This window comes from Epinephelus lanceolatus, chromosome 8 (assembly GCF_041903045.1).
Source record: "Epinephelus lanceolatus isolate andai-2023 chromosome 8, ASM4190304v1, whole genome shotgun sequence".
Lineage (NCBI taxonomy): Eukaryota > Metazoa > Chordata > Actinopteri > Perciformes > Serranidae > Epinephelus > Epinephelus lanceolatus.
In genome coordinates this window covers 23932879-23960476 of record NC_135741.1, presented here as the reverse complement: position 1 = coordinate 23960476, position 27598 = coordinate 23932879, and the positions used below count along the sequence as shown (strand labels likewise).

At 42.1% G+C, this 27598-nt stretch overlaps 1 protein-coding gene across 1 annotated transcript; it reads left to right on the top strand.

Annotated features, from left to right (window-relative positions):
* The first annotated feature begins 2549 nt into the window (after positions 1 to 2549).
* On the top strand, positions 2550 to 27507 carry erbb3b (erb-b2 receptor tyrosine kinase 3b). The gene is made up of 28 exons (XM_033627860.2): positions 2550 to 2879; positions 5757 to 5911; positions 6004 to 6190; positions 8280 to 8405; positions 8495 to 8557; positions 8710 to 8828; positions 10655 to 10796; positions 11974 to 12087; positions 12170 to 12287; positions 12376 to 12449; positions 14063 to 14153; positions 14892 to 15094; positions 15518 to 15650; positions 15743 to 15836; positions 17602 to 17759; positions 17854 to 17910; positions 19145 to 19286; positions 19400 to 19519; positions 19639 to 19737; positions 19842 to 20027; positions 20115 to 20270; positions 20403 to 20478; positions 20588 to 20734; positions 20815 to 20912; positions 22836 to 23012; positions 23123 to 23194; positions 23489 to 23780; positions 24832 to 27507. Exons 1-28 carry the CDS (start codon positions 2807 to 2809, stop codon positions 25752 to 25754), a joined length of 4395 nt encoding a protein of 1464 aa, XP_033483751.2. The 5' UTR covers positions 2550 to 2806; the 3' UTR covers positions 25755 to 27507.
* Positions 27508 to 27598: the final 91 nt, after the last annotated feature.

Sequence of the window (27598 nt, the reverse complement as noted above, 5' to 3'; positions counted from 1 at the left end):
AGCTACATCCACTCCTTCCTCATTGAAAAACCTAGAATCTTTTGATTTAAAGGAGCAGTATGTAGGATTTAGTGGTGAGGACTGCAGATTGCAGCCAGCCGAAACTTCTCCCATGTGCCAAGTGTGAGTTCCCTGTTAGGATTCCTTCAGTGTTCAATGTTCAGGAGCTTTGTACCAGGAGCTGAATTACCCACAGAGGTCTCCTCCTCCTCTCCTAAACAAATGGACGCTGTGATTTAAACTGGTAAAAACACAGAATAAGGCAGTTTTATGTTACAATTCAGTGCTTCTCCAAGCTCTTCAGCTCATTGACGAGGGGCTGCTAATGACGGTGGCCGACACAGTTTAGTTTGTCTGTTCTGGGCTACTGTAGACACACTGCAGTGCAACATGGCCCGCTCCCTTTGTAGATATAAATGGCTCATTCTAAGGTAACAAACACAGGACAATGTGTATTTTTAGGTGATTATACACTAAAGAAAACATACTTATTATATTGTATTTCTGCCAATCTCTCTTTCTAAATCCTTCACACTGTTCCTTTAAATTAATGAATGAAATTGGTCAAGATTCTGACTTCAGGATTTGCACTAGCTGACAACCAAGACAAAAGCCAGATTAATTAACAGCACATATTACAAGCTTGCTTATTGAAAATGTGCCGGTGGACATGGGCTGCCTGGGAGAGAGCAGGTCAAGTAGGTGGGACGGACATGGATCTTTGTGGTCTTTCTCTTTTGGCCTTTCCTAACTGCTGCCATCAAGAGAAGTTTGGCATAATCAGGTAGTTTCCCTGTGGAATTGCTGCACTCCACAGAGAGTCATTTTGTCTGGGCCAATCAGAGGTCCGTGTAGGGGAGAGTGCTGCTGTGTCTCCAGGGGTGTGACAGCAGTATGTGGGTCAGAGCTGCTCCCGGGGCCACCAGCCCCCAGGGCCCCCTGCAGGACGGCCACAATAGTAGCCCCAGGGCGGATGCCATAGCTGGGATTCCCACCCGTAACCGGGACGCCTTCGCCCAGGGCACAGACACACTGGCAGCAGCCCCACAATCAATTCATCAATCTCTGAAGGGAGTGGCAACCGCAAAAGGCCACAGCAGTCACCCCCACAGCTCGCCTTGGAAGGGACAGGGCCACCAGGGCTGACACTGAGGCTGACACCACGGTGGCCAGACGCTGCAGTAACCATCAGGGCCTTTATTGAAGCCACTTTTCTTGACCTGACAACAGAGGAACCCTCCTGAGAATGTGCACATAATCACCGAACACTCATTCATTTAATTTCCACTGTGATATTTCCACTTTATAGTGTTTCACTGAGCAAGAACTCACACTGACTTGCTGTTTATGTAACTGAGTCAAGCTGTGAGATTTTCTTCCAGCTCACTGAGTAATGTGGCTCCGTAAAGTTTTCCATCATTCGATAGGCAAGTGGACAAATCACAGCTGATGATTTTACTACGAGAGATTGTTCTTAAACTTACGGGTCAGAGAGTGATCATGTAAAAACAGCCATGTAGGTGCAAACACTGGCCGAGAGTCCACCTCCCACAGACCCTGCTGCAGCTCTGATATCTGAGCACCAATCCTCAGACTCTGTCTCCTCCTGCTGGACGGAAAACTGCTGGCTGTGCGTTCAGCTTGATGCACAGATAATTCATGTGTACCTACACCATGTTACATTTAAAGAGGCTTTATTTCTTAGTGACTTGGTGATCACATCAAAAGAGATCAACACTGCAATCATATTTTATAATGATTAAATAGTCCTGCTATTAATAAAATCCCCACATACTTCCAAACAAGCAGCAACTGTCCAGCTATCTCTCTCTCACACAAAATAAGATTAACAGTACAAGTGTCAGAAGCAGTTACTGATATCCATCCATTAGTGACTCGCAGCTTCTTGTTCAGGAATCTCGCCTGGTCTGGGGCCATTTTCTCAAATTAAGCGTGTTCTTGTTTTGGGTTCAGAAGTCACTTGACCATCTGACAATGTGGCCCATTGTGACAGGCTGCTCCATACGCATCAAAGAGGTGATTAACCAGTTGACAGGGCTGCTGGGACAATACTGCTCTTTACAGGGGGAAACAGTGCAGCCACTCACAGCACTGGGCTGCTGACTGGGAGACCACAACACTGCTTGCACATGCAGCAGCTGACAACATGAAACCAAAATAACTGCACATAATGGGACGTGTAGGGAACATGGTGTTCACAAGGATGATTTGTTTGCCATTTTAGAAGCTGCATATTTGTATTAATTATATTTCCTATGTCTGTTTGGAGGTATTTTATTTGTTAAGAGAAAATAAAAACAATCTTTTACCATAAAAAAAAATATATATTCCTTATGTATCTTAGAGGCTTTTACCCGCTTGGATGCTCGGTGCAACAATTAAGGCAGCAGCTCCTGAAAAAATGACGGACCAGTCTCTGATTGGTGCATACATCGGGCTCCTGGCCAATCACATGTCCCTCTCTGGGAGGGGAAACCCAGCTTCAAAATAAACTGCCACTTGTTCGTTGTTTGCAGTTTTGCAATTGGCGCGATTTATCTGCACTTATTACTAATGTTTGGTGCGAAGTTTTAAAGGAGGAGTTGTATTTCTCCTCCACTTTGACCACATGATATTGGATTATTTTCTTCCTCTGTCTCTCTTTATATCTCGTCTTCCAGAGACAGAGCGTGGAGCCTTATTATTTTTGATATTTTTTTTATACACATCCATACTTTGGCTTCTCGGAGGACTACCTAAAGCTGTGTGATATGATAATATATCACTGAATAGATTCGACTACAACATGATCCAGTGGCAAGTCATTTTACTGTGTGTGACGTGGAGGCTACAAACAGCATCATGCCAAACCCATGAAGGTAGGGGGATTGTTAATTACATATCAGAAACTTTGTGGTGCATGTTTTAATTAAAATTGTTAAACCAATTTTGATTTTTATTAATTATTTTATTTATTATTATTATTTTCCTGCTTGAATTCACCTGTTGGCACTTACTCTTCAGCATTTGTCTGCCCTTAAAGGTCACAACTTTTAACACGATATGCAACTATATATTAGAACATAATAGAATAATTAACATATATGTCATCTAGACTCGTTGGAGGCCAAGATGGCGGCATTTTAAAAACTGTAAACCTTAATTTCTTCCTTTTTCTTTTTATTTGTCATTATCATCATTATTATTAATTATCTAATCAATTATTTCCTGCTTGAGTCCACCTGTTGGCACTTAAGCCTCAGCATCTGCCTGCCCTGCAAGGTCACAGCTTCTAACATGCATTCCTGGAGTACAATATATAACATGATAAAATGAAACACAATTCAACAGAAGATACTATAGTAATTAACATGGATGCCATCTGGACTTGTCAGAGGTGAAGAGGGCAGCATTTTAACCCTCATGTCTTCTTTTTCCTTTGTCTCAGCTCACACAGTACTCACTGTACTCTCCTCTCTGAGAGCTTTTTTACTGTTATTACCGGGCTCTAATCAAGGCCTTTAATGCAGCAATATATCAGCACTTTATATACTGTTAGTGACAACTTGCAGCAACATTAATGTCATGCTGGAGACAACATTGCCTGCATGGCAACAATCCCCTAGTTGTTAAAAGCTACCGAGGACAGCTGGTCCTGTTCATGTTGATGTAAATGCAATCTGCAGATGATTGTTTTTGTGATAATGACAGTTTTCTTTTTGAAATGTTATTTAGTTGCTTGGATTATGCAGGCATTTTGTGCATGTGTAGTCAAAGATATCATGCAGTTCTCTCACTTAAACCCTGAGTTCGACTTCTATTCTATGTTCACTCAAGAGAACCATGCATAAAAGTAAATGTATGGGGATATGTTATGGTACAGCAACATGCAACGAGCTTCCAAGGTTGTAAGATTCTGGTTTATACCTCTGCATGTTCCCAACGGAGACAGGAGATGTGACTTGTGTTTATGGCTGCAGGTGCCACATCTTTGCACATAAATGTTCAGCCCCACAGTTTTTGTTGGTCAGTACGAGATGGTGTGCATGTCTCCTTCTGTTCACGATATTTCCCTTCCCTCTGCCAGAAAGTCCTACTCACACACAGCCCATTGTCTGTTGGTATGATCTCAGCAACGCAGACACACACACACATACGTACGCACCATGCGCACACACAGAAGCACTGTCTGTCACTGCATCACTCTTCAGTCACTGGGGCACACTGTCCACATTTATAGCTTTACCACAATGAGGAACTTTGTCTGGGAAGAGCCCCTCTCCCTCGACCCTCGGCCTCCACTCCATCAGCCTCAGGCCTGGACTGCTCCGTGTACCAGGGTTACAGCCTGCCTGTTCTACTCTTCTTCACATCAAACTCTCCAGTCAGCACAGCAGCACACACAGTGACAGGAAGACTCACAAAACCTAAAAATACTTCAGAGACATATATAACCCCCACACACAGACATTCATAATTTTTTCCATTTAAAACACCATATTGTGTTTTTGATTTGCAATTTTCAACTGCATGCTACATTTTCAGGTGGAGGACCCATTAACCCCCCATCTTTATCTTATATGTTGAAATGAAATCTTCACCCTTGGTTGTATTGTAATGCAGTGCATTATGTTGCGATGATAATGTAACCGACAAAACATAATACAGACTTGATGTTCTTTGTGGTGGATAACACTACTAAACACATAAGAGCATAGTTTGCAAATTAGTTAGCTGCAATGTAAAGTATATGGTCTGTAGTACAAGGAGTTACATATCTAAGGTACAAAAATCCTTATCTACTCTGTGGAAGAAATAGCTGTAAAACACAACTCAAAGAGGGGCCTGATTTCACGATTCTACAAAACAATCATAGACAGCTCCCAAAGCTCAAACACAATCCATTAACACCCATTTTAAAATACTCCAATATAAGTGGGATAATGAGAATATATGTAACTCCAACCATGTTAAATGAATTCAATCCCAATACCCCTGACATATGTAATAAATATGGAATAAAGGGTACGCTATTTCGTTGCTTATGGAACTGCCCAAATATCCAGGTATTCTGGATAGTGTTTTTGGATATCCTTTCACATGTCATAGGTGTCAGGTTGTCTGTTCGCCCCAAACTGTGTATCCTTGCAATTTTTCCCGTAAATTGTAAGCAAGGCAGATAAGAAAATGACACGCTACTGCTTACTACAAGCAATACGCACTATAGACAGATTCTGGAGATCTACTATGAGACCAAGTTCACAAACCTGGCTCACTGGACTGCCACACACTGTTGCCCTAGATAAACGTACCTTTACAATTAAGGGTAAATATTCTACTTTTGATAAGATATGGGGTCGTTTTATGGCATTTCTAGAGGCGGAGAAGGCTACAGACATCTACCTGTCTTAATCTCTTGAATGCAGAATTGTTATGTGCTCTTTTTCTTTCCCCCTTCCTTTCCTTTAGTTTTTCAATATTTGTACAGGAAGCATTTCTGATTTATTTATTGAACCTTGGAAAAATACTCACTGTATTGCCCTGTCGTAGCATTTGTTAATAAGATGATGCCTTACTGTTAATGTTTTCTTTCATACCTTACTTGTTTTTAGTTGTTGTTCTTGGATTTGTCCTTAAACATGTAGTATGGCGGGTAAAAAGTTTTACATTGACCCACAGTTCTCTTCACCAGTCTCTGTATAACTCTTTGAGTATCTCTTGTTCTAATATGTATCTTTCTTCACTGTGTACGTCAGTGGTGTGTCCTGGTACGCAGAACGGACTGAGCTCCACAGGTTCTCAGGAGACTCAGTACAACCTGATTAAGGACCGCTATGACAGCTGTGAGATCATCATGGGAAACCTGGAGATCACTCAGATTGAGAGTAACTGGGACTTCTCCTTCCTCAAGGTAAAAAAAAGCATCCTCTTCCTCTCTGCCTTGTCTTTTATCTTATTCATATGTGCAAAGCGTAGACCTGTGCTCCTCTTCTTTCCCTCCAGACAATCCGTGAGGTGACTGGCTACGTCCTCATTGCCATGAACCACTTTCAGGAGATTCCTTTGGGACAACTACGAGTCATCAGAGGAAACAGCCTCTATGAGAGACGCTTTGCTCTCTCTGTCTTCTTCAACTACCCCAAGGACGGTTCCAATGGCCTGCGGCAGCTGGGGCTCGCAAATCTGACAGGTAGAATAACCGATAAAAAAGAAGCATGGACTAAAGCTGTCCTATGTGCAAGATTTGAAAAGCATTTTTCTGAGATCTAAGGCCTTTAAAACAGTGAGAACAAAGGCATTAAGACTCAATAGCATCAAAAAGAAAAATGCTGGCCGTGCTGTCAGTGGTGCCTGGGAAATTTTTCACAGGGGTGGCCAGATGAGACCACAGAAAATATTGAGGTGAAACACCAAAACCAATTTTTATGCAATTCAGCCATTTACATTTTATTAAGGCATATTTAAGGGTATGGCCACTTGACTGACAGGCTGTGTGTGAGGCATCACTACAGTCTATAGGTGTTTTGCAAAGAAATCTTGCACACTGTTTAACTGTTCTATTTGTTGTGAAAATCCGCACTATGTGCCGAAATCAAAGGACACATTTCCTCCTTTGTCTTGCTACACTGGGGTCACCTGTCTGGCTGGCACCACTCCCTCTCTATCTCCACATTCTGTGTGTGGTCCACATCCTTCTCCTCGTTATCATCATCCACCTGAATATTACTATCTGACCTGTTGAAAGTGAGCTATCTGAGTTATGAAATGATTCTGTGCACCCTGTTCCTCTGTCTTGTTGCGGCTGTGTCCCACTGCCACATTTTCTTCACCAATTCTTGGTCAAACGTCTCTAAAGTCTTCTGATGGATGCAGATAAACACAGAAAATCCAACCTGTTTGGAAACTTTTAATGACGAACGAAAGTTTCGGACTCAGTGTGCAAACGTGATTAACACGACATGAAGTTGTATTTATTTTTAGATGTGCAACAATTTCGGACAAAGTGTGAGTCCTTATGAGTCAGATCCACCCCTTCACCTCCACAGCTCTACCTTCTCATCCAAATGTGGTCACCTGTGGCTCCAAAAAAACAAGATGGCAGCAGCCGAAATGGCAAACTTGAGGCAACAGAACAGGAGTCGGGAAACTACTAGGTGACATCATCGCAGCTGTGTCCATACAGTCTATGGGATAAGCCTATGCACGTTTAAAAACATCCCATAGAAGCGTCTAATTATTTTTTGATTACTTTGGGGTGGGAGGCCAGCATTTGTATCAGGGTCGCCTTGCCCCCCTTGGCCACCCCTTGAGGGCACCACTGCAGGCTGCTCCTCTAAGTAAACTTATTTTAGGTTTGTTGATGTGCCATTTCATTGGCAGAGAAATTCAGATGTTGACAGATGTTATAGTGTAGCAGGACAAAATGTAGTTCCTAAGTGGTATAAAAACCAGATGTGGTGATTTATGGCAAGGCATGCAAGGACTCAGTTTTAGTCTCCTCTCCCTGATTCCCCAAATCTCTGACATCTAAGAGGCCTTTTTCACGGCACGTATTTTGACTAGTTGTAGCAGGAAAAGCACAGGTGTTACTAATAACATTAACGTTGGCTGTGTTCTGATCAAGTGTCCCTGTAAACCCTGACAGTGTGACTGTGAGCCAGTGTGCACAACACCAGGACCAGGGGTCTCATTTATATACATTGCGTATGCACAAAATGAGTCCTGAAAGAGGCGTACGCCATTTCCCATGCAAAAGACCTGGTAAAAGAAACTCTGACCCATGCTTACGAACGTTTTGAAGATGGGAAAAGAGAAATGGAAGCGTGATTGTAGAAAGTGTTGAATATTCTTTGCATGCAATTTTTGGCTTTTGTCTGTACGTATGTATTAAGTATGGATCCTACGGCTTGCTTTATAAATGAGACCCCAGGACATTGTTGCTGTAGCTATAGACATATTTATGTTTTCAAAATGATGATAAAATACTGAGGAGTGGGACAATTTCGGTTCCAAGAATCCATTTAAGGATCAAAACAGATATTAGAAAGAACCTATGGGGCCTCGCAAATATTTCATATGTATCCTAATTAAAAAACAAGATTATTAAGGTTGTTTATTGCCTGTACTTCCACCCTTGCACCCACTGGTATACACACAGGAAGCATTTTATATTTTACCCAGTGACTCTGATTCGTGGGCTGCAGTCTGAGCATCTGCTGAAGGATATCCTGTCTACTCTCTCTCTATATAAATGCAATTTTTCACACATTTCTTCACAGAGATTCTGGAGGGAGGAGTGCAGATTATCAACAACAAGTACCTGAGTTATGGCCCTTGGATCTTCTGGCAAGACATCATCAGGGACAACAGTGCTCCTATTGACATCCGCTACAATGGAGAGAGAGGTTGGTGCTGGTCCTATTTCACATATCCCCAAATTATCTTTGGATTGTCTCTTTCTTATAAGTGCTCCCTGTCTTTGTCTCTCTCTCAGGCCCATGCCACAAATCGTGTGGAGATTACTGCTGGGGGCCAAATGAGGACCAGTGTCAGATCTGTGAGTGCCCAATTGTTCTGATTTTCTCTCTCTCCTCTGTTGTCCTCACTGTGTCTCTTTTCATAGACAGAAAAACACACACACAAAGACACAACACACACACATGCACAGTGGTGACCTCTGTTCAACCCCGTCTCTCCTGTGTGTCTCAGTGACTAAGACGGTGTGCGCTCCACAGTGTAATGGCCGCTGTTTTGGGACGAGCCCCAGGGACTGCTGTCACATAGAGTGTGCAGCGGGATGTAAAGGCCCTCTGGACGTGGACTGTTTCGTAAGTACTTCATTTTTGATGAAATGAAGAGAAAGGCAGTCTTTGCAGACACACTGTGGGTTTTTCATTCTTCAGTAACAAAGGAAGCTAAAAAGAAGCTTTGGAAACAATGATTTCACTCCTAATTTCAATTATATGCCTCCAATCCCATTTGATTCTATCATAACATATACGATTTTAAGGACCTTAGTGGTGGATTTTATCCAGTTAGAAACTATGCACGCACTTTTGATTAAACTCGCATCTTCCAGGCAGCTAATGGTTTTTGTTACAGTAACACTGTACAGCAGTGTGGTATGGAAATCCCCGTTTGGTAACACACTTCACCATACAGACTGTTTTTAGATCTTTTTGTTTTTCGTTGGTTAATCTGGTATTTAAGGCAGCTGCTGAACAGAAACAAATGGATTATTCTCTCTGAGACATCAGCTTATGTTTTGAATTCTGGGTTTGATTTTCAAACAGCATATGAAAACAATAGTTCATGGCAGCTGACTTTACAGAACTGAGTGCCTGGAGGATAAACAAGACTAAGAGACTGAGTTCACAGCCAAGCTAGCAGCAGTGTAGGCTCTACCATGGATGTATAGGCTGAAGAGAAAACAGCATTGGAGGCTTGGCTCTGTTCATTCCTATGATAGTTGCTCAGTGGCGCATTAAGCCAAAAACTCTTCCTGCGTGTAAAATAACCTGGATCTTTCTTTCTCTCTTGAGCCAACTGGCTTTATTCACATTTACAGCCTTCTGCTAACTTGAATGGGGATAAAATGATTTATCCCTGCAGCTCTTGTAGATTTTCAAAATATGTTATTAGACCGAATTGGAATTTGGGATCAAATCCCAATAGTAAAAGAGGTCGGGGAGGGACTGATTTATAGAGGACAGTTGTTGAGAATTTTTCTATTGAATCCTATTAAACAAAGTTTTAATGCCTCCGTTAATGCACAATGATATCACCAATATGCAAATGATCATATGAAATCAATCAGCGGTTTTTAGTGACTATTGGAGCTAGTGCTGTCTACTTTTATTTGAAAACAGTTGGCAACACTGTTGGCCATTTCTTATATTGGCTTTAAAGTCCGACTCACTTCCTGGGGGCCTGGGCTCCACTACCAGAGGTACTTCAAACTAAATGCTAACTTTTAGCATGCTATCATGCTCACAATTATGACGCCACAGTGCTGACAGCGGATATAATATCAACCATGTTCACCATCTTAGTTAAGCATAATCGCATTCTTTAATTTGCTAACTGGAATATCATAAAGATAAAATGGAGTTTGACCTGATTGTGCTTGATGAAAAGTCAAAGGTCATCATGAAGAGAGTATGAATCTGCAAAATTTCACAGCAGTCCATCCAAAGTTGTTGAGATTTCATGAAAAGCAAAAATGTCTCTTGGTGGCGCCAGAAAAAAAAAAAGTCAGAGGATCACCAAAATCACCAAAATAATCTACTGAGTGTCATAAATTTCTGTACAAGATTTGTTCTGTAGATATCTGAGTCAAATATGACCAAAGTCGGACATTTTACATCCCCATAGAGCCATGCTGCTACCACGGCTAAATATCAGCCTAAAAGCTTATACAGTGTTATTTTGGAATGCAGTTAGAGGTCATATTAAACAGAGGTGATTTGTATGATTTTAGCAAAAACCTGAAAACCATGGTTATAGGTTCCTGTGAGATGATTTTTTTACTGTGTGATCCGTAATGGATGATGACAGTAACCATAAGTTTGACTCATGTGATGTCATGGTTTTTAAACAGATATTTCATTTTGTAAATGTAAATGTCTGTTTGTGTCTGTGTGTACTTGTATAGGCATGTCGTCATTTCAACGACTCTGGAGCCTGTGTGCCTCAGTGTCCCCAGACTTTGATCTATAACAAGCAGACGTTTCAAATGGAGACCAACCCTAATGCCAAATATCAGTATGGATCCATCTGTGTCTCCCAGTGTCCCAGTGAGTCGCCTGTGCTTGTTTGTGTGTCTGCATTCTCAGCATGTTGTCTTATGACTTTTGGTGCAACATAAAACGTAGCCTGCTTCAAACAGATTCTTATGTGGATGTCCAGACCTCAGTGTTGATGGTAAATGTAGTCAGCTGAAGCGATCAGTTCCTCAGTGTGTGCTATGCTGACAGATGAAGCAGAGTACTCCTGCTCACCGAGCATTTCTAGCAGCACCTACATGTACCACGATGCACTGTGTGCAGTGTATCACCACCAGATGCTATTACTTGGTTGGCACAGACATAATATCTGTCCTCTCTTCCCTGCTGGTCTTGGCTGTCTTTTCCAGTTTATCTTTTGGATCCGGAAAAAGGTCTCTGGCACAACTCTGTCCAAGCTAGGAGTAAAACTTTAGTGCATAGTTACACATCGGCTCTCTCTGGGATGGTGTCAGCACCTGCATCCAACAAAAACTGCACACAGTGAAAGGGAAATTCACTGCAGCAGAATGATTCAGCTTCTGCTGGCATTGGAGGGCAATTTGAACAAAGGCACCATCAGCCGGTGTTGGCTCTCGGCAGTTCAGGTTCTTTAGGGTCCCTAGTGGCCATATCCTCTTGCAGCTGCAGCCTCTGCTTCTCTCTGCTGCATTACTTTGGCTGCTACGTTAAACTATGACTCGACTAACTATGGCTGAATACCTGAGTCAGCCAAAACACTGTAAAATGTATCCTCTTCTGTAACATCCTCTGCACTTTTGGCTGCCATTTTTGCTCTTGGAAATGTAGCTGGTTTAGAAATCGAAAGCCTTTATTGTCATTGTAATGCATACAATGACAATAGAAGTGCTGCTTCACTTGGTGCAAGGCAATCAAAACATGCACACACACACACACACACACACACACACACACACAGAATAAGAAGAAAATACAATGCAATACAAGCAAAGAGAAAAAGGATGTTCTGTTTTTGAGCACATCAAATGACGGCAAAAGATGCAAGCAGCACAGATTTTTCAGCAACCGTTATGACACGGTCTGAGGAATTCATTGATCCAATCGACTACGTTTACCATCTACACTGATTGGACATCAATATAAAAGGTGGTGAATTTGACCTTTAACCTACTTCTCCGATATTGCAAACCTGTTTCATCATGGGTTATCTCTTTCTTTCCCCTTGCAGCCCATTTTGTGGTGGACGGCAGCTCCTGTGTGAGCGCTTGTCCTCCAGACAAGATGGAGGTGGAGCGAGAGGGCCAGAGGCAGTGTGAGCTCTGCAGTGGACTCTGCCCAAAAGGTTAACACTAAAAAAATACTGTTTGGTTTTTACACTGAGATTATTTGTCAGTCATCGAAGCTAATGATGGTCGTCCCTGTAGTGTGTGAAGGCACCGGCGCTGAACACAGGCAGACGGTGGACTCCAGCAACATCGACAGCTTCATCAACTGCACCAAGATCCAGGGCAGCCTTCACTTCCTGGTCACAGGGATTCTTGGGTAATTGTCTGCCCTGCATGATGGAACTCAGAGTGTGGCAATGTACAGTCAGGTGGTTAATATGATTTGTTGTTTTTATTCTTCATAGAGATGACTTTAAAAACATCCCGCCCCTGGATGCCAAAAAGCTGGAAGTGTTTCGCACCGTCAGAGAAATAACAGGTGTGTATATATATACAGTAAAGTGTACTGTTCAAACTCAACCATTTTTCCAAGTGTACCTGTATGTTTTTAAATTGATATCCTCCCTAGTTTGGAATCATTTAGTGTACCGTAATTTTTTTAGACTGCTCCATGATCTTGTCAAAGTTACATTCAGTCACATGTTAATACAGCTGTTTATAAATAAATACCATAAAGAGAAATAAATAGGGATGGGTGATGCCATTAAGTTTGGTTTTCATCTGATACCATGCAATACAGGACCTGAATCACCAATATCAATACTGACACTTTTAATTATTAAAGGAGACTTATGTTCTTTCATGTAGGAGAGAGCAGTGTGCTTATGTAACAGTGAATGATAACCAGTTACAGTTTGAAAGTTTCAAATTAACCAATACTATCATCGATCTGATTTCACTAAAATATTAATTTCAGTACTGTACACCTGGATATTTATTGTCTGAGCCTCTCTGAAAAGACTCTGCCAGTGAACTCTGTCTTTGTGTCAGAGGTCTGGATGCTGAGGCATCTTCCTCCTCCTCCCTTCTTTTCCGTTTTTCTCCTCTTTCGTTCAGTCATCGCTGCATTTATGTGTCAGATTAAACTAGTCAGGGTGCACACCACTATGCAAGAAACATCTCCTGGATGCACTGGGACGCATCCTCAGTGATGTGGATGCTGGTGCTGATGGCTAAGGCTACGCTCTCAGCAACTGCTTTGAGCACCTGGTCATGGCGCCAACGATAGCAGCCATCAGCCAGGGCCTATGGGCAGTTGCCACAGTATGTAGTGTGTGTTGTTTGAGTGCACACAACATGACAACAGCAGTGAAGAAGCAAAAAGAACATGCACTAGAAGTGTTCAATGGAGTGTTTTTGGCAGTGACACTTTTAGTCTTTACTACAAATGGGTACATAAGAAGAAGAGAGAAACTGATCCCTTTTATATTGGTATCGAACCTATTAACACTAAAATTGATCTTCAAAATGAAAGTGTAGTATCTGTGGTATCTATATTTTGTTGTCAATCCGCCCACCCTTGGAAATAAGTCTTGGATACAAGACAGCAGAGTGTGTGTTGTTGTTTTCTACACCTAAGATACCTATTGCATTTGTCCATCTAATAATCTGGGAGATTGTCACTACAGTATATGCCACTAATTCTCAATCCGGGTGGGTCCCAGCACCCATTAGGAGTTGCCAAAGCTTCACAGGGGGTCGCTACACTTTCTTGATTTTAAGGGGTGTAAGAAAACTTCTAAAAACATACATACAGTAAGCCGATATCTCAGCATATTGTGTATTTCTTAATGAACTTGTTATTTTTTAAGTTTATTTAATTTTTTTTTTTTTAAATTTAAAATAACATTTTTAAAAAAAAAATATTACATACACAGTTTATCAATTGTTCTGTACTGTTATTTTTATGCACTGAATATGATATTTAATATCCATAAAATATGTCATCTATCCAAGAATCGTCAGTTTACTCAGTGATCGAAAAAGGTTGGGAATCGCTGCTATTTGAAATATGCTATAAATGGTCCATAACAGTCGACAGTATCTTTATAATTCTAATGTTTAAATGTTATCACTGTGTTTGATTGTCAGATATCTTAAACATCCAGTCGTGGCCCAAAGAGCTGAACGATCTGTCTGTTTTCTCGAGTCTCACCACCATTCAAGGGAGGTCGCTCTACAAGTAAGGCCTGTTTACACACACTCATGTGCATGTTTAGAGTGGAAGTTGATGTACCTGAAAATTAAATCAGCAAAAGCCAAAATAACCTGATAAAACACTCATCTTGTTTAATTCTACCTTATTTTTTTGTTTGGCATCATAGTTTGTCTTCTATTGTGATATCGCCTCTGAGATTTCTTGCTTCTGTTTTGCTTTGTTTGCCAGAACACTTTGTAAACCCTGTTTTTACAGGTGATAATTATTATTATCATAACATGATGAAGAGTAGATTTTCAAAAGCCACCAAAGCCTTTAAGATGTAATTACACCTGCTTTTGGCTTCAGGCTGGTTCTGGTTCTTGTGTTTTACCTCATGTTGGTCTGTATTACATGTGGAGTGTGTTGCATAAGCGTGTGTCATCGCTGCTCTCTCACACACTCCACACCCTCCTATCTGCTATAAGCTGCTCTCTGTGTTAACACCTCATGACGAGCCCCCGTGTATTGTGCTGACACTTTCTAACCTCTCTTCTCTCTCTGTGCTGCACAGCTGTGGACAGGTATGGACTTCATGTGTGTGTGTATGATCCCTATAATGTAGATCCCCTAGCTGCAATATGCCACTCGGTTTAGATCTAAAACAACATGTTATCCTTTGCTATATGCTCGTTTTCAAATATTTCTCTGACTGATCTGAATGTATTTTTCTTCGTTTTCTTTTTGTCTGTCCTCCTCTGTCCTCCAACCCTCCAACCAAAGGCGTTTTTCTCTGATGGTGATGCGCATCCGCACTCTTACCTCACTGGGTCTGCGCTCTCTCCGGGAGATCAGTGACGGCAGTGTGTACATCAGTCAGAATGCCAACCTCTGTTACCACCACACCATAAACTGGGCGCAGCTGTTCAGAGGCCGCAGAGTTCGAGTCAACAACTTCAACAACAACAGGCCGCTGGCTGAGTGCGGTGAGGACAGACTGAACACAAACTGCCCATAATCCAAATAAAACATTGATTTATTTTGTTATTCTTTGAGCTGCTTTCTCTGGGACTACAAATACTGATTATTTTTTTCTGAAAGACTAAGATAGCCTCCTCAAATATCTTGTTTTATCCACAACCCAAAGATATTCAGTTTACTGTCATAGAGGAGTAACGAAAACCAGAAAATATTAACATTTAAGAAGCTTGAATCAGAGGATTTGACTTTTTATTTCTTGAAAAATTACTTAGGCAGGTTAATCAATTATCAAATTAGTTGATTAATGTAGTAGTTGAATTTAGTCTCTATATTGATATATTACATATATTTTGGTCTGTAAAATTAATTCCACACGTCATCTTCTCCTTCAGTTAACTGATGCTCTTCTCATGTTGTTGTGTGTGTAGTTGCAGAGGGCCATGTGTGCGACCCACTGTGTTCAGACTCAGGTTGCTGGGGCCCGGGGCCTGACCAGTGTCTCTCATGTAGGAACTACAGCCGAGACGGCACATGTGTGGGCAGCTGTAATTTTCACTCTGGGTCAGTAAATCCATGTATTTGTTCATTCTTGCTGATATGTGTTGAATTTATTCATCTTATCTGACTCTATATTTTGAACATCGTGTCCCCAGAGCTCCGAGGGAATTTGCAGGATCTGATGGCGAATGTGCCGCCTGTCATCCAGAGTGTAAGCCTCAGAGTGGGAGAGCCAGCTGTACTGGACAGGTAATCACTTTGAGTCATTACCTTTGTATGGATTCTGACTTGCATTTGTCTGTTTACCTGATCTTAATATTGTGGGGGGCCTGGCTCTACAAATGTACATAAAACGTGTCCTGCCACAGTGGTATATATATAATCCTTTTTTATCCTACTTCTTAACAGTTTCACTTTGTTTCACTGAGTCTCCCCTCTTCTAAACTCAAATCTACAACCCTGATACAGTTATAAACCATTTTCCAGCAGAATTAGGGTGAATATGGGGGTTATTCAAATGCGTGAAAACCCACTTAAAATAAGCAATAGACTCATTTCCTATAGCCAGTAGACCAGAGCAGTGTACACGACCCTGCAGCAGACCAGTATGCCTTTCTGGGTTTTTTTAGTGGTGTATCTCATTTGACGTCACAGATATAAATATATAGAGCCAATGAAATTGTACGGGGAAAACTTCTTAGTCAGTCTCTTCTTTCAAATTCTGCACCGACTAATTTGGAATGATGTTCGAGTGCTGCTTGAAAGGAGATGGTCAGAATTTGCGGTGGCAAATAATTGCACTGTTCAGCGAAATGGCCGAAACTAGCATGTCCAACTGGGTGTCATGTTTCCATCACTGCTGATCAGTGGTGTAAGGTAGTTACAGTGGGCCCCAGTGCACGTTATTATGATGGGCCCTCGTGCACACTGATCTTTTCATAGATTATATATAGCTTATGTTGAATAAGCATATGATTTTGTTTCAGATGCTACTGACTATTTTCCAACAAAGGATTGTATTGCCTTTTTCAAGGGTATATATATATATATATATATAGCAAAAGGCACCTTTTTGAATTTAAGGAGAGTTCAATCAGACAACTCATGTTTTAAATGTTTGTTTCAACAGCAGAACATAGTTAGAGTTTGGCGTCTAGAATATTCCCCCCCTTGGCCAGAGCCTGCAGGTGGATGCTGGGGCTGAAAGACCAAGCAGCAGTACTGATGCAGGGCAGCAGCAGCAGTATAGACAATGCAAAGGGAAAGCTAGGAAGATTTTGCAGCTTAAATAGACCGCCATATTAGGAGGGCGTGTTTTGTAGATGACATATGTAGAGTGACGTATGACGAGTGTGTAAGAATCAGTGCAGCTTGAGTTGACTTCTGAAGTAGCTTGCAGGTGTCGCTCCATTTCTTGTTTGAATATAGGCATATTTCTAAGGTGACAGTCACTCATAAGGGCCCAGAGAATGGGCCATTTATATTTATGCCCTGCTGCCGATCACAGGCAATCAGAGCTGGGGCTGATAAATACACGTGACTACTGCAGAGTCAGACAAAAGCCAGATATTAATGGGTGTCAGTGTTTTTTTAATCCAGTGGGAAAGGGGCTATATAAATACTGTCTAGACATGAGTTACTGTTTGCCCTGCATTAGAATAAAATTGCTCTGCTGACTATCTAATCATCTTTAAACCTCTGACGTCCTTGAGACACCGGCTGTCCAAAGTAAAATCTACAACTAATCTCTACAAAATGCTGACGAAGTCGCTGCCTGCTTCCATTAAGACATTTTGTATCGACTCTCTGCCACTCCTCGTCCATTATATATAAAATCATATGCAGCAGCTAATGGTCTTAATCATTTACTCTGTGTTGGAATCAGTCTGTAGGTAGAACACAAACGCAGTTTCTTGCACCGTAGCCCAGTTCATTGCAGGTTACAATGCCTCCCCATGGAGTTATAAATAACCTCCCTCATCATATTTTCTGCCTTCCTCTAATTCTACGACAGGGTGCAGATGAGTGTGTGGAGTGCGCCAACCTGCGAGATGGTCCTTACTGCATGTCGTCATGTCCCACTGGTGTGAATGACGGACAGAGGGGACTGATCTTCAAATACCCCAACAGGGAGGGTCACTGTGAACCATGTCACCACAACTGCACACAGGGGTGAGACTGGATTCAAAGTATATCTTTGTATTTTCATGAGTTTATCCACAGATGTGTCACAGTAATTAAATAATGATGTGTTTATCTGTTACAGGTGCTCAGGCCCAGGGTTAAATGATTGTTTAGAGGCAGTCAGGCTGGCAGTTAGTAGGTGAGTGTTTCCCCCTGCTGGTGAATATAAAACACTACACTGTTGCAATTCCTTCTTTAATATTTTCCTTAGTCCTATCTTGGTCTCAGTTTAGGTGGGATTGACTATAACACTACCCATATGTGCCCAAAACTATATGTGGTATGATAAGGAAAAATGCCACAACAATTATTTAATTATTCATTAGTCCTGAAATCTGGTACCGACATACTTTGGGCAGTATCTAACAGTACAACTTGAATTTTTTTAAATTACATTTTGTTTATCAAATGATTTTGATTTTGTTTTTATATTCCATATTTGCGCATATCTTTAATATTCAACTTGATATGAGTGCATAGATACCAAAAACTTGATTGTGCTCCCTGTAGTTTCTGAGATGCAGCCATGTTCTTAACATACCTTATTTGGTCTTTGGGCACATGGGACTGCTACTTTTACTAACATATGATGGAATATTAGAAAAACTGTGGTCCCATGTGCCTAAACACTTGATATAGTATTATAAGAAAAATGAATCTTTCAGCTAAAAGGTTTGATTATTAAAATTAAAAAAACAATAAGAATTTGGTTTGCAGGCACAAATAGGTTACGGAAATGACCCCCTGTCTTCTGTCTCTTCCGTCTTCTCTGCCCAACAGAGCAGAGTGATAAACTCAGTCTCTGCAGTCCTGTGCTTCTTTCTATTTTTCACTTATAGATCTTTATACAGTAATGTAAACTTATTTAAAACCCCTTTAACATATTGATCCTTTGCGTAAGTTTCAATTCATATATCTCATGTGAGCACACTATCTGGCAGCACTCAGTGCCCATGGCCTGTGACATATTATTGAGAAGTTGTTTCATCCCATAGAAATCATGCACACAACTAATGAACTAATGGAAACTGTAATGCCAGTCTATTATATATATGTTTTGTTTAATATTTCTTACCGACCACCTCTTGCAGTGTGAGTATTTATGGACATCAGTAACTTTGCCCTTCTATTGGCTTAATGTAATTGGTCTGCTTCTGTTTGTGCACGACATGCATAAGAATTCATTCCCTGTTTGTTTATTGATCAGTGTCTCAGCTGCTGGAGCAACCAGCTGACCTCACATCGACCTTGAAGAACCCCAGTTTTTGATGAATTAGATCTGCTTGCTGCCTTTGCCACAGGACATCAGTTTCTGACAAAGCAAAGCCTTTTTTTTTCCTCTTATCAGCATCTCTTTCTGCTTCACTCTGCAGTGGTCAGATCACAGGCATCGCTTTAGGTGTCCCGGCTGGCTTGATTTTCTGCCTGGTGTTGTTTTTCCTGGGTGTGCTGTACCACCGAGGCCTGGCCATCCGCCGCAAGAGAGCCATGAGGAGGTACCTGGAGAGTGGAGAGGTAAGACTTCGGAGACCATCCAGCCTCATAAGATAATTCTGCTTTGGCTGCTGCGTGCATTTGTATTCAGAGAGGGAAAAATCATCTGGGAATTGATCTTGTGTTTTTGGCAGAGCTTTGAGCCACTGGGTCCTGGAGAGAAAGGTACCAAGGTACATGCCCGCATCCTGAGACCCTCAGAGCTGAAAAAAATTAAAGCCCTTGGCTCGGGGGTTTTTGGCTCAGTGCACAAGGTATTTATTAACCTCTTAACTATATATGTGCAGATGTAGTTTTAGTCTGAGGCCTACCCAAGTTTCACAGACTCATGTGAACTGATTCGCCTCCTGCTGTACATCTAATTGTGTTTAAGGGTTTTTGGACTCCGGAGGGAGAGACAGTGAAGATCCCCGTGGCCATTAAGACCATCCAGGATAGCTCAGGCCGACAGACCTTCACTGAGATCACTGATGTGAGAATCAGAGCTTCACAAAAGTTATAACATCACACAAATAGCAATTAATGTGACATATATATGACATTTCAGAAGTATAAAAACTGTTGCTCTCTGTGTAGCATATGCTTTCCATGGGCAGCTTGGACCATCCCTACATCGTTAGGCTGCTTGGCATCTGTCCAGGTCCCACTCTGCAACTGGTGACCCAGCTCAGCTCACAGGGCTCCTTACTGGAGCACATCAGGCACCACAAGAACAGCCTGGACCCCCAGCGCCTGCTCAACTGGTGTGTGCAGATTGCTAAAGTGAGTGCATCTGGACTTTATGAGCGACCAAATGTTATGAATACGAGATTATAGAGAGCATATACTGAACGTATGTTTGTGTCTCAGGGTATGTACTACCTGGAGGAGCACTGCATGGTCCACAGGAACCTGGCTGCCCGCAACATCCTGCTGAAGAATGACTACCAGGTCCAGATCTCTGACTACGGTGTGGCAGACCTCCTTTATCCCGACGACAAGAAATATGTCTACACCGACACCAAGGTTGTTATGACTTACTGAGTTTGAGATACACTCTGAATTGTTGAGTCAGAGCTAAGTGTTTTTCACTGTCTCTTCCAGTAATGTAAACAAAGCAATCTGAATGACTTGTGTGCTATTTGTCTCTTAATCCAGACACCCATAAAATGGATGGCTCTTGAGAGCATCTTGTTTCGGAGATACACTCATCAAAGTGACGTTTGGAGTTATGGTAAGAGGCTGTGTGTTTGTGTGAGTGTGTGTAGTGTTACACACTATGTACCAATAAAATAAACTTTTGGCAGGCAGTGTTTAAATGTGGCGTCTCTCCTCCCGAACAGGGGTGACAGTGTGGGAAATGATGTCATTTGGGGCGGAGCCTTATGCATCCGTACAGCCTCAGGAGGTGCCGAGTCTGCTGGAGAAGGGCGAGCGACTGTCACAGCCCCACATCTGCACCATAGACGTCTACATGGTCATGGTTAAATGTGAGTGTGTTAAAACATTGCAGCCAGTATGCACATACACACAAAGACTGGATCTAAATTGTTTTGCTTCTTCTCTTTAGGCTGGATGATTGATGAAAATATAAGGCCGACCTTCAAAGAGCTGGCCAGTGACTTTACCCGCATGGCAAGAGACCCACCCAGATACCTTGTCATCAAGGTGAGGCAATCATGGTCATTTATCTTACAGCCAGGTGCTGAGTGGGGGGTCAGGGGGGTGGCTTTTGGGGCTCCAGCCTTGAGTGTTTACTCAAAGGAAATCTGTGTAAATGTTCTAATGTTTGATTTATGGGGCGTCCGGTGGCTTAGTGGGTAGATAAAGCATCCCATATACAAAGGCAATGTCCTTGCCGCAGCAGCAGCAGGTTTGATACCAGCCTGCAGCCCTTCGCTGCATGCCATCCCCCCTCTCTCCCCGTCAACACCCAGATCATCCTATCCGAGGAAGAACGAAACCATCCTATCCAGCGAAAAATAATCTCTAATATACGATTCAGTGTGCTGATGACCACATTTACTTGGCATTGTAATTTGCAATTAGGACAGCCCAGATTATTACGGCATACATTTAAATGTGGCATATTTGTCAGATAAACATTCATTCTGTGAACTACACTCCAGCGTAGCGTAACTAAAATTGGTTTCAAGATTAGAAATGCTGCTTACGTAAATTCCTACCCTACCTATGTAACTTGAAAATAGTAACATCAGCCAATTTTTGTCTCTTTTTAGGTGGCAGGACTGAAAATTATTCATCTTCAACATTTGTTGTGTGACGGTTTCAGAACAATGACTGTATATAAAGATGGATGATGCATCTCTGCTTCCTTCCACTGTACAAAAATGAAGCCAAAATGTCCCGGATATGGCCGCTGCCATGTTGTACTTGTGACATCATTTGGAGTCTTTGCAGAGGTAACATCAAGATGCAGTATCACGTTTGAGCCATCAGACCTATTTCAAGCAGCACCACTGATTGCTGACACTCAGTTGACACACAAAGCTGTCATCAAACCCCTTTTACAGCATCAAAAATTAATTAAATCCAGTCTTATCAGAAAAATTAAAACATAAGCATGCACCAGTGTGATAAGAACTACCTAAAATTGCATAGACTATGACTTTGAAAAAATTTATTTTGATCTTTTAGTTTGGCTTAGTGCAGGCTTTATGAGATGTACCGCAACCATCCACTGGGGGTGATCGAGATGTTTTGGCTTCACTTTTGGGGAACAATCTTGTCGTCCATCTTTATTATATAGTCTATGTTTTAGAATGATGAAGACAGTTGTAGAAAAATTAGATACAAAATAGGGAGGAGGGTCTACAGGATGATATTTTAATTTGGTTAAAAAAAAAAAAAAATTCAAATGGCTTGAAAAAAAAGTGCATATATTTGCCAAAAATAGGGGAAATATCTCCCTGGGGAGCCCAGCTGCACTCCAACTTGGGCAGTGACTTGCGGGGTCAGAGACCAACGAAAAAAGGTGTCCTTTTATGTTGGCATGATGCATGGCTGGCTGCCATTATAGTTTAGTGGTGCCCAGTGGTGTCAGGGGAAAACGCGGCAGGACAAAGACTAAAGTTAGGGCAGCAAAAGGCGGGTTGAAGGAGTGGTGGATGGGTTCAAACACCGACTTTCAACTGAGAGAGCGGCGTCCGCGTCCCGTAAGATTTTAAAGCCAAACCCTGTTCTTTTTTCCTAAACCTAACCACATGCTGCCTAAACCCAACCATGTGTGTTTTTTGTTGAAGTTAAAAAAAACGTCAATTTGTGGTGTTGTACCAACGTAGTGCGTTTATTTTGAAAGAGACTGTATGTAAACGTTAAATTTCCTGTGAAAACAGAAGTGTATTTTGAAAGAAGACAATGCATGTAACAGGAAGAACTTGACACTGTGTCCCAGAACGTCAACAACCAACATGCCCAGGGTACCTTGCACATCATATGTTGACGTGGAAAGCATGCCTCCGGACCCCCTAGGTTTGGAATTTGCCCCAAATGTTTACAACATCTGGCTCCGCCCCTGCTTACAGCTGATTACTTTGACTTTAAACCCTTTACTTCCATGTATTTCTGTAGACTGAAGGAGGAGAAGCTGCCTCGGTAGAGATCCATCGAAGAGAATCCGAGCGAGGGCTTCTGGAGGAAGATTTGGAGGCTCAAGACGAGGAGGGACTGGAGGATGGTTTGAATACTCCTCCTCTCCAACACTCTCCATCTTGGAGTTTGTCTCGTTCACGGATTAATTCTTACAGGGTAATGAAACACACCTTAGATTAGATAGTCAGATACTTTTTTATCATATTTGTGACTGGAGCAGAGCCAAGAAAACCAGCACATAACACTTTATCTTCCCTGATTTGTAGAGCGGTACCTCTCAGGCCGGACCTATTGGATACCTGCCAATGACCCCCAGCCCTGTGGACAGTATCCGCCAGGTGATACACACTCACACATTCACACAAACAAACACATTCCCACCCTGTAACTGCACAGGTGATACAGTGGATATATTAAGCTGTAACTCTGAACAGCTTCTCTTTAATCAACATTATTACCACACTTTGCAAATAGCAATAAAATCAATCTTACGACCCAGCCCTGCCAGCAGGTCATTACCTCAGGGAGTGAGACACATTCAACGTGTCATTCTGCTCCCATTCGTCTTGTTTAAAAATAAAAGGATCCATTATCTATGAGCTGCTGCATCAGTTTATGTCTTTCTGTCTCAGCTGTGGCTTCAGAGGTCTCGACTGAGCTCGGTGCGGACGCTGCCTGAGAGGTCAGAGTTCAGGGGGAGCGGCAGAGAGGCAGAGCTGCGTGAGGAAGGTTTACGGACTGGGAGTCTTCACAGATCCAGGTTTGGCTCAGAGAGGGGTACGCCTTGTATATCCATCAGCCGGCACAGGAAGCTCTCATCAGCATCAAGTCCATCCTCGTATAAAGTGTGGACGGCGGAGGAAGAGGACGAGGTGGACCACTATGGCTACGTCCTGGCTGGGTCCCCTGTTACTCCAGAGAGAGGTAATGTGTCAGCAATAAGATGGGAGTATGATGAGTCATCATATTACTTGCTTGACTCAGGGGCTCGCACACATTTTACATTTCAACATTTCATACTTTTCCAGATGTCTTGGGAGATTTTTCAGACCATATTTGACGTCTGAGTACAAATTACCTGCCCTCATAAAACTTGCATTTACCCACTGTGCTGTTCAGCTCACACTCCTACACAGAACGTTTGATAACGTTCCGCTGTTGGAAATCTCTGCGGAAAGAGGAATTAAACTAACCAGTGCTACCTATAAATGTATTATTTTCCTTTAAGATATTGAATAAATTATGTTATATCCTGCTGAGACCCTGTGTCCTAATATGAGGCCGTGTCTATTTGCAATTCAGTGATATTGCCACATTTTCTTTCAAACGAATTTGGTTGCAGACATCTGGATTTGGGTAGGACGCTTACTGGGACTTGGAGGATCTGGTGGAATTTCTTTTACACCCTCTTAAGGAGAATTTAATCTTTTCCAAATGCAGGTGGTACATCCCATCCTCCAAGAGGGAAGAAAGGCCAGGATCCCGTGTTTGCTTCCAATTTAATAATATCAAGTCTGCGTGCGAGTAGGGTTACAAATAACATCATATTATGTAAGATCAGAACCTTTAATACCAAACAGTGCGATCAGTGGATCTTGATCCACAGGTCTACTCAGTACGTCTGATAGTGACTGAAAAACATTTTGCAAATATGTTGTGACTCTTGGGCAGTGCCAAAGCATTGGGTTAGTGAGGCTGGTGACTGCCCACAATGGTTGCACACTGGACTAATATTTGGATACATTTTACAGAGCTTACGTTTTGTTATGTGAAGTCTATGCAATATTTTAAATAGCAAAAGTCCACATCTAGCACAAACTTAGAAAGAATGTACCAGTAAATGGGCTTTTGTCCATGACTCTTCTGATATAGCAACCCCCAAATCATTTTCCCAGGCTATTTTTGTATAATCTTGATAAGCAATACATAATCAAGGCTTCTTCCCTCTGATCTTCTCCCTTCTACACCCTCACAGTTTGCAGAGTCTCTCACTCTGGGCGAAGAAACTCAAGACTCAAGAATAATCTGTCTCTTGTGGTGATAAATCCGTCTCAGGAGTATGAGATCATGAGCAAAGGGTCTGGTGCTCCTTCTTGCTCCACCAGCGGCGTCTCATCACAGGCAGACGCCCCATCTGTGGCAGTTTGTCGTAAAATGTCACCTTTACCCTCTCCATCCATCATGGCTCTGTTACCTGTAGATGATGCGCCTCATGTGGAAGCTCTGACGCCAGTCTCAGCTGCACGGAGTAAGATAGTAGATGAGGGTTGTGAAGGAGGTGCTGCAGAGCAAAGAGACTCCACAGAGAAACGTGAGCGCACTGAGGACTCTGACAGCGGGATCAGAGGTGTGGATGACCAAGGGGAAGCAGCTCAAGGGCTGGGCAGGTATGAATACATGGATATCAGGCGATCCGACTCCACAGAGGGAGAGGATCCAGCATGGGAGAGACGGGGGAGTCAAACATCTGCAAACAGTGCAGGGGAGACAGATGAAACAGACCAAACAGTGGAGGTGTTGAAAAAAGAGCTGGAGGAGGAAGAGGAAGAGGAGAAGTACCACAACACAAATAAACAACATGCACTTCAGGGGAGTGTGAGCGGGATGGTCATGCCCAGGCCAGATGTGCTCACAGCTGGGGGGGAAACGGTGGAGGAGTATGAGGAGATGACCAGATTTGGAGTGATGCCAAGCGGATGGGAGCAGGCGGACTACCAGAACCTCCCTGTGAAGGGGAGGGCTGTTCCTGAGGAGATGGGCAGTGGCAGGTGTGCCGGGATCAGGGGATACATCAAGGTGTGTGCTGGCATGGGGGAGCCTGGCAGCAACACATCATTTGATAACCCAGACTACTGGCACAGCAGACTGTTCCTCAAGCCAGATGCTGTACGTACTTAATAATGTGGACTGGGACAGAGACGTATAACTTTACTTCCTGTCATAAATGTGGCTGTTTTTTTAAAGTTTCCCAGCTTTTTATATTTGATTACCAGCATTCAATAAACTTCAAAAGATAGAAGTGGTGAAAGAAATACACCCTTGAACCTCATGTCACAATTTTAAACAGCAGAAGTGGGTGTATGTCACACGTCTCATGCAATTCTGAAGTTACTGTAGGGAGAATAAAGCAACACATGTCAGATCAGACAAGTCACAAGTCAAGTCATATGAAATTCTGATGTTCAGGTCATATGTTTGACCAGCCAATAAAACAGTGAGTTAGCTAAAAAGACACATTTGTGTGCCTTTGTTTTGTCATTTTGACAGCCAAAGTTGGATGTTGTGGTGGTCACATTTTTGAGCTGTAGACGTTAGATACTGTTCTCTCCTGGTGCCATTGACAACATAATCCTCAAATCCATATTTAGTATTTTTGGACAGCTGTAGCCCCCACCATGGCAGCTGCTGCATGCCTTGGCCTCCATTGGCCTGCTGCATCCTAGAGGGTTGCCATGTTTGCATGTATTGCACCAAAATCACCCATTTGTGTTTCAAAAACAAAACTTTTCAATATCTAGACCAGGGGTGTCAAACTCATTTTAGTTAATGGGTCACATGCAGTCTGATTCCATCACAGGTGGGCCAGACCAGTAAAACCATTGCATGATATCCTATAAATAACAAACATCTCCATTTTTTTTGTTTAAAGAAGTACATTTTAAGAATGCTCATCCATTTACAAAACAGATGACAAACAGCCTGCGATGTCTTCAGAAGAATAAATGTCATTTCAGTAATGTGTCTCAATTTTTTCCACAATCATTTTCCACATTTTTCATGTCGTGATCCTGACGTCACCACACCAAACTGAAGTGAAAGAAAAGATCTGTACTCTGGTCGGGGTGGAAAAGCCTCTGAAGCAACATTTTATATGACGAAAGCGACTCAGTGTTTAACTTGCGCCTGAAACTTGGCACTTCTAGACCTTCACAAGTGCATCACTATTGTTGTACAAAATCATCCAGTGGGCCGGACTGGACACTTTGGCGGGCCGGTTCTGGCCCTGGGGCCGTATGTTTGACACCCCTGATCTAGACAAATGCAAAAATTTAAAGTGTTTCAAGTTTGAGTCAAGTCTAAAGTCATGATAACCAAGTCAAAGCCAAGTCTAGCCTCTTATCAGTGTTGGTCAAGCAAGTGTCAAGTCCTCAGATTTGAGACTTGAGTCTGACTCAAGTGATGTGATCCGAGTCCTCCATCTCTGTGATGTTTGTGAAACCAGCTGTGAGTTGACACAGAAATAAAGAGGTCAACACTTGCTGGAGTTTCGACCTTTTTAGACTTCTTTCTCCGCTCCATGCACCTTGGAAGAAGGTGAAGTTGTGCCAGAAGCCCCCACCCCAGAGTACACCTGTGAACTTGAAGTGTATGATGAGAAGTCCCTGAATTTAACAGGCATGTAAAGTTGACCTTACATCTGTATCTGTATTTTTACTTGATAAATTGGTTTGTTGGATACAGTGTTATATGTCTCAGCTGCCAACTGTAAATCCTTTGTATCTATGATTACTTTATTGTGACAAGATGTGTGTGTTGTGTTGCAGTATGAGGTCACCATGTCCCATTTATAAGAACCAGTCGTTTTGTACAATTTATGATACTATGAATTATTATATTAATGAATAAATGCGATTATTTTGCAAATAAAAAATTAGGTGTCATTGATTTATTTGGTACAACAATAAAACACTTGAGCCTTTACATTCAGTTGTTTTTTAAAATCATGTTGCAATATGATATTC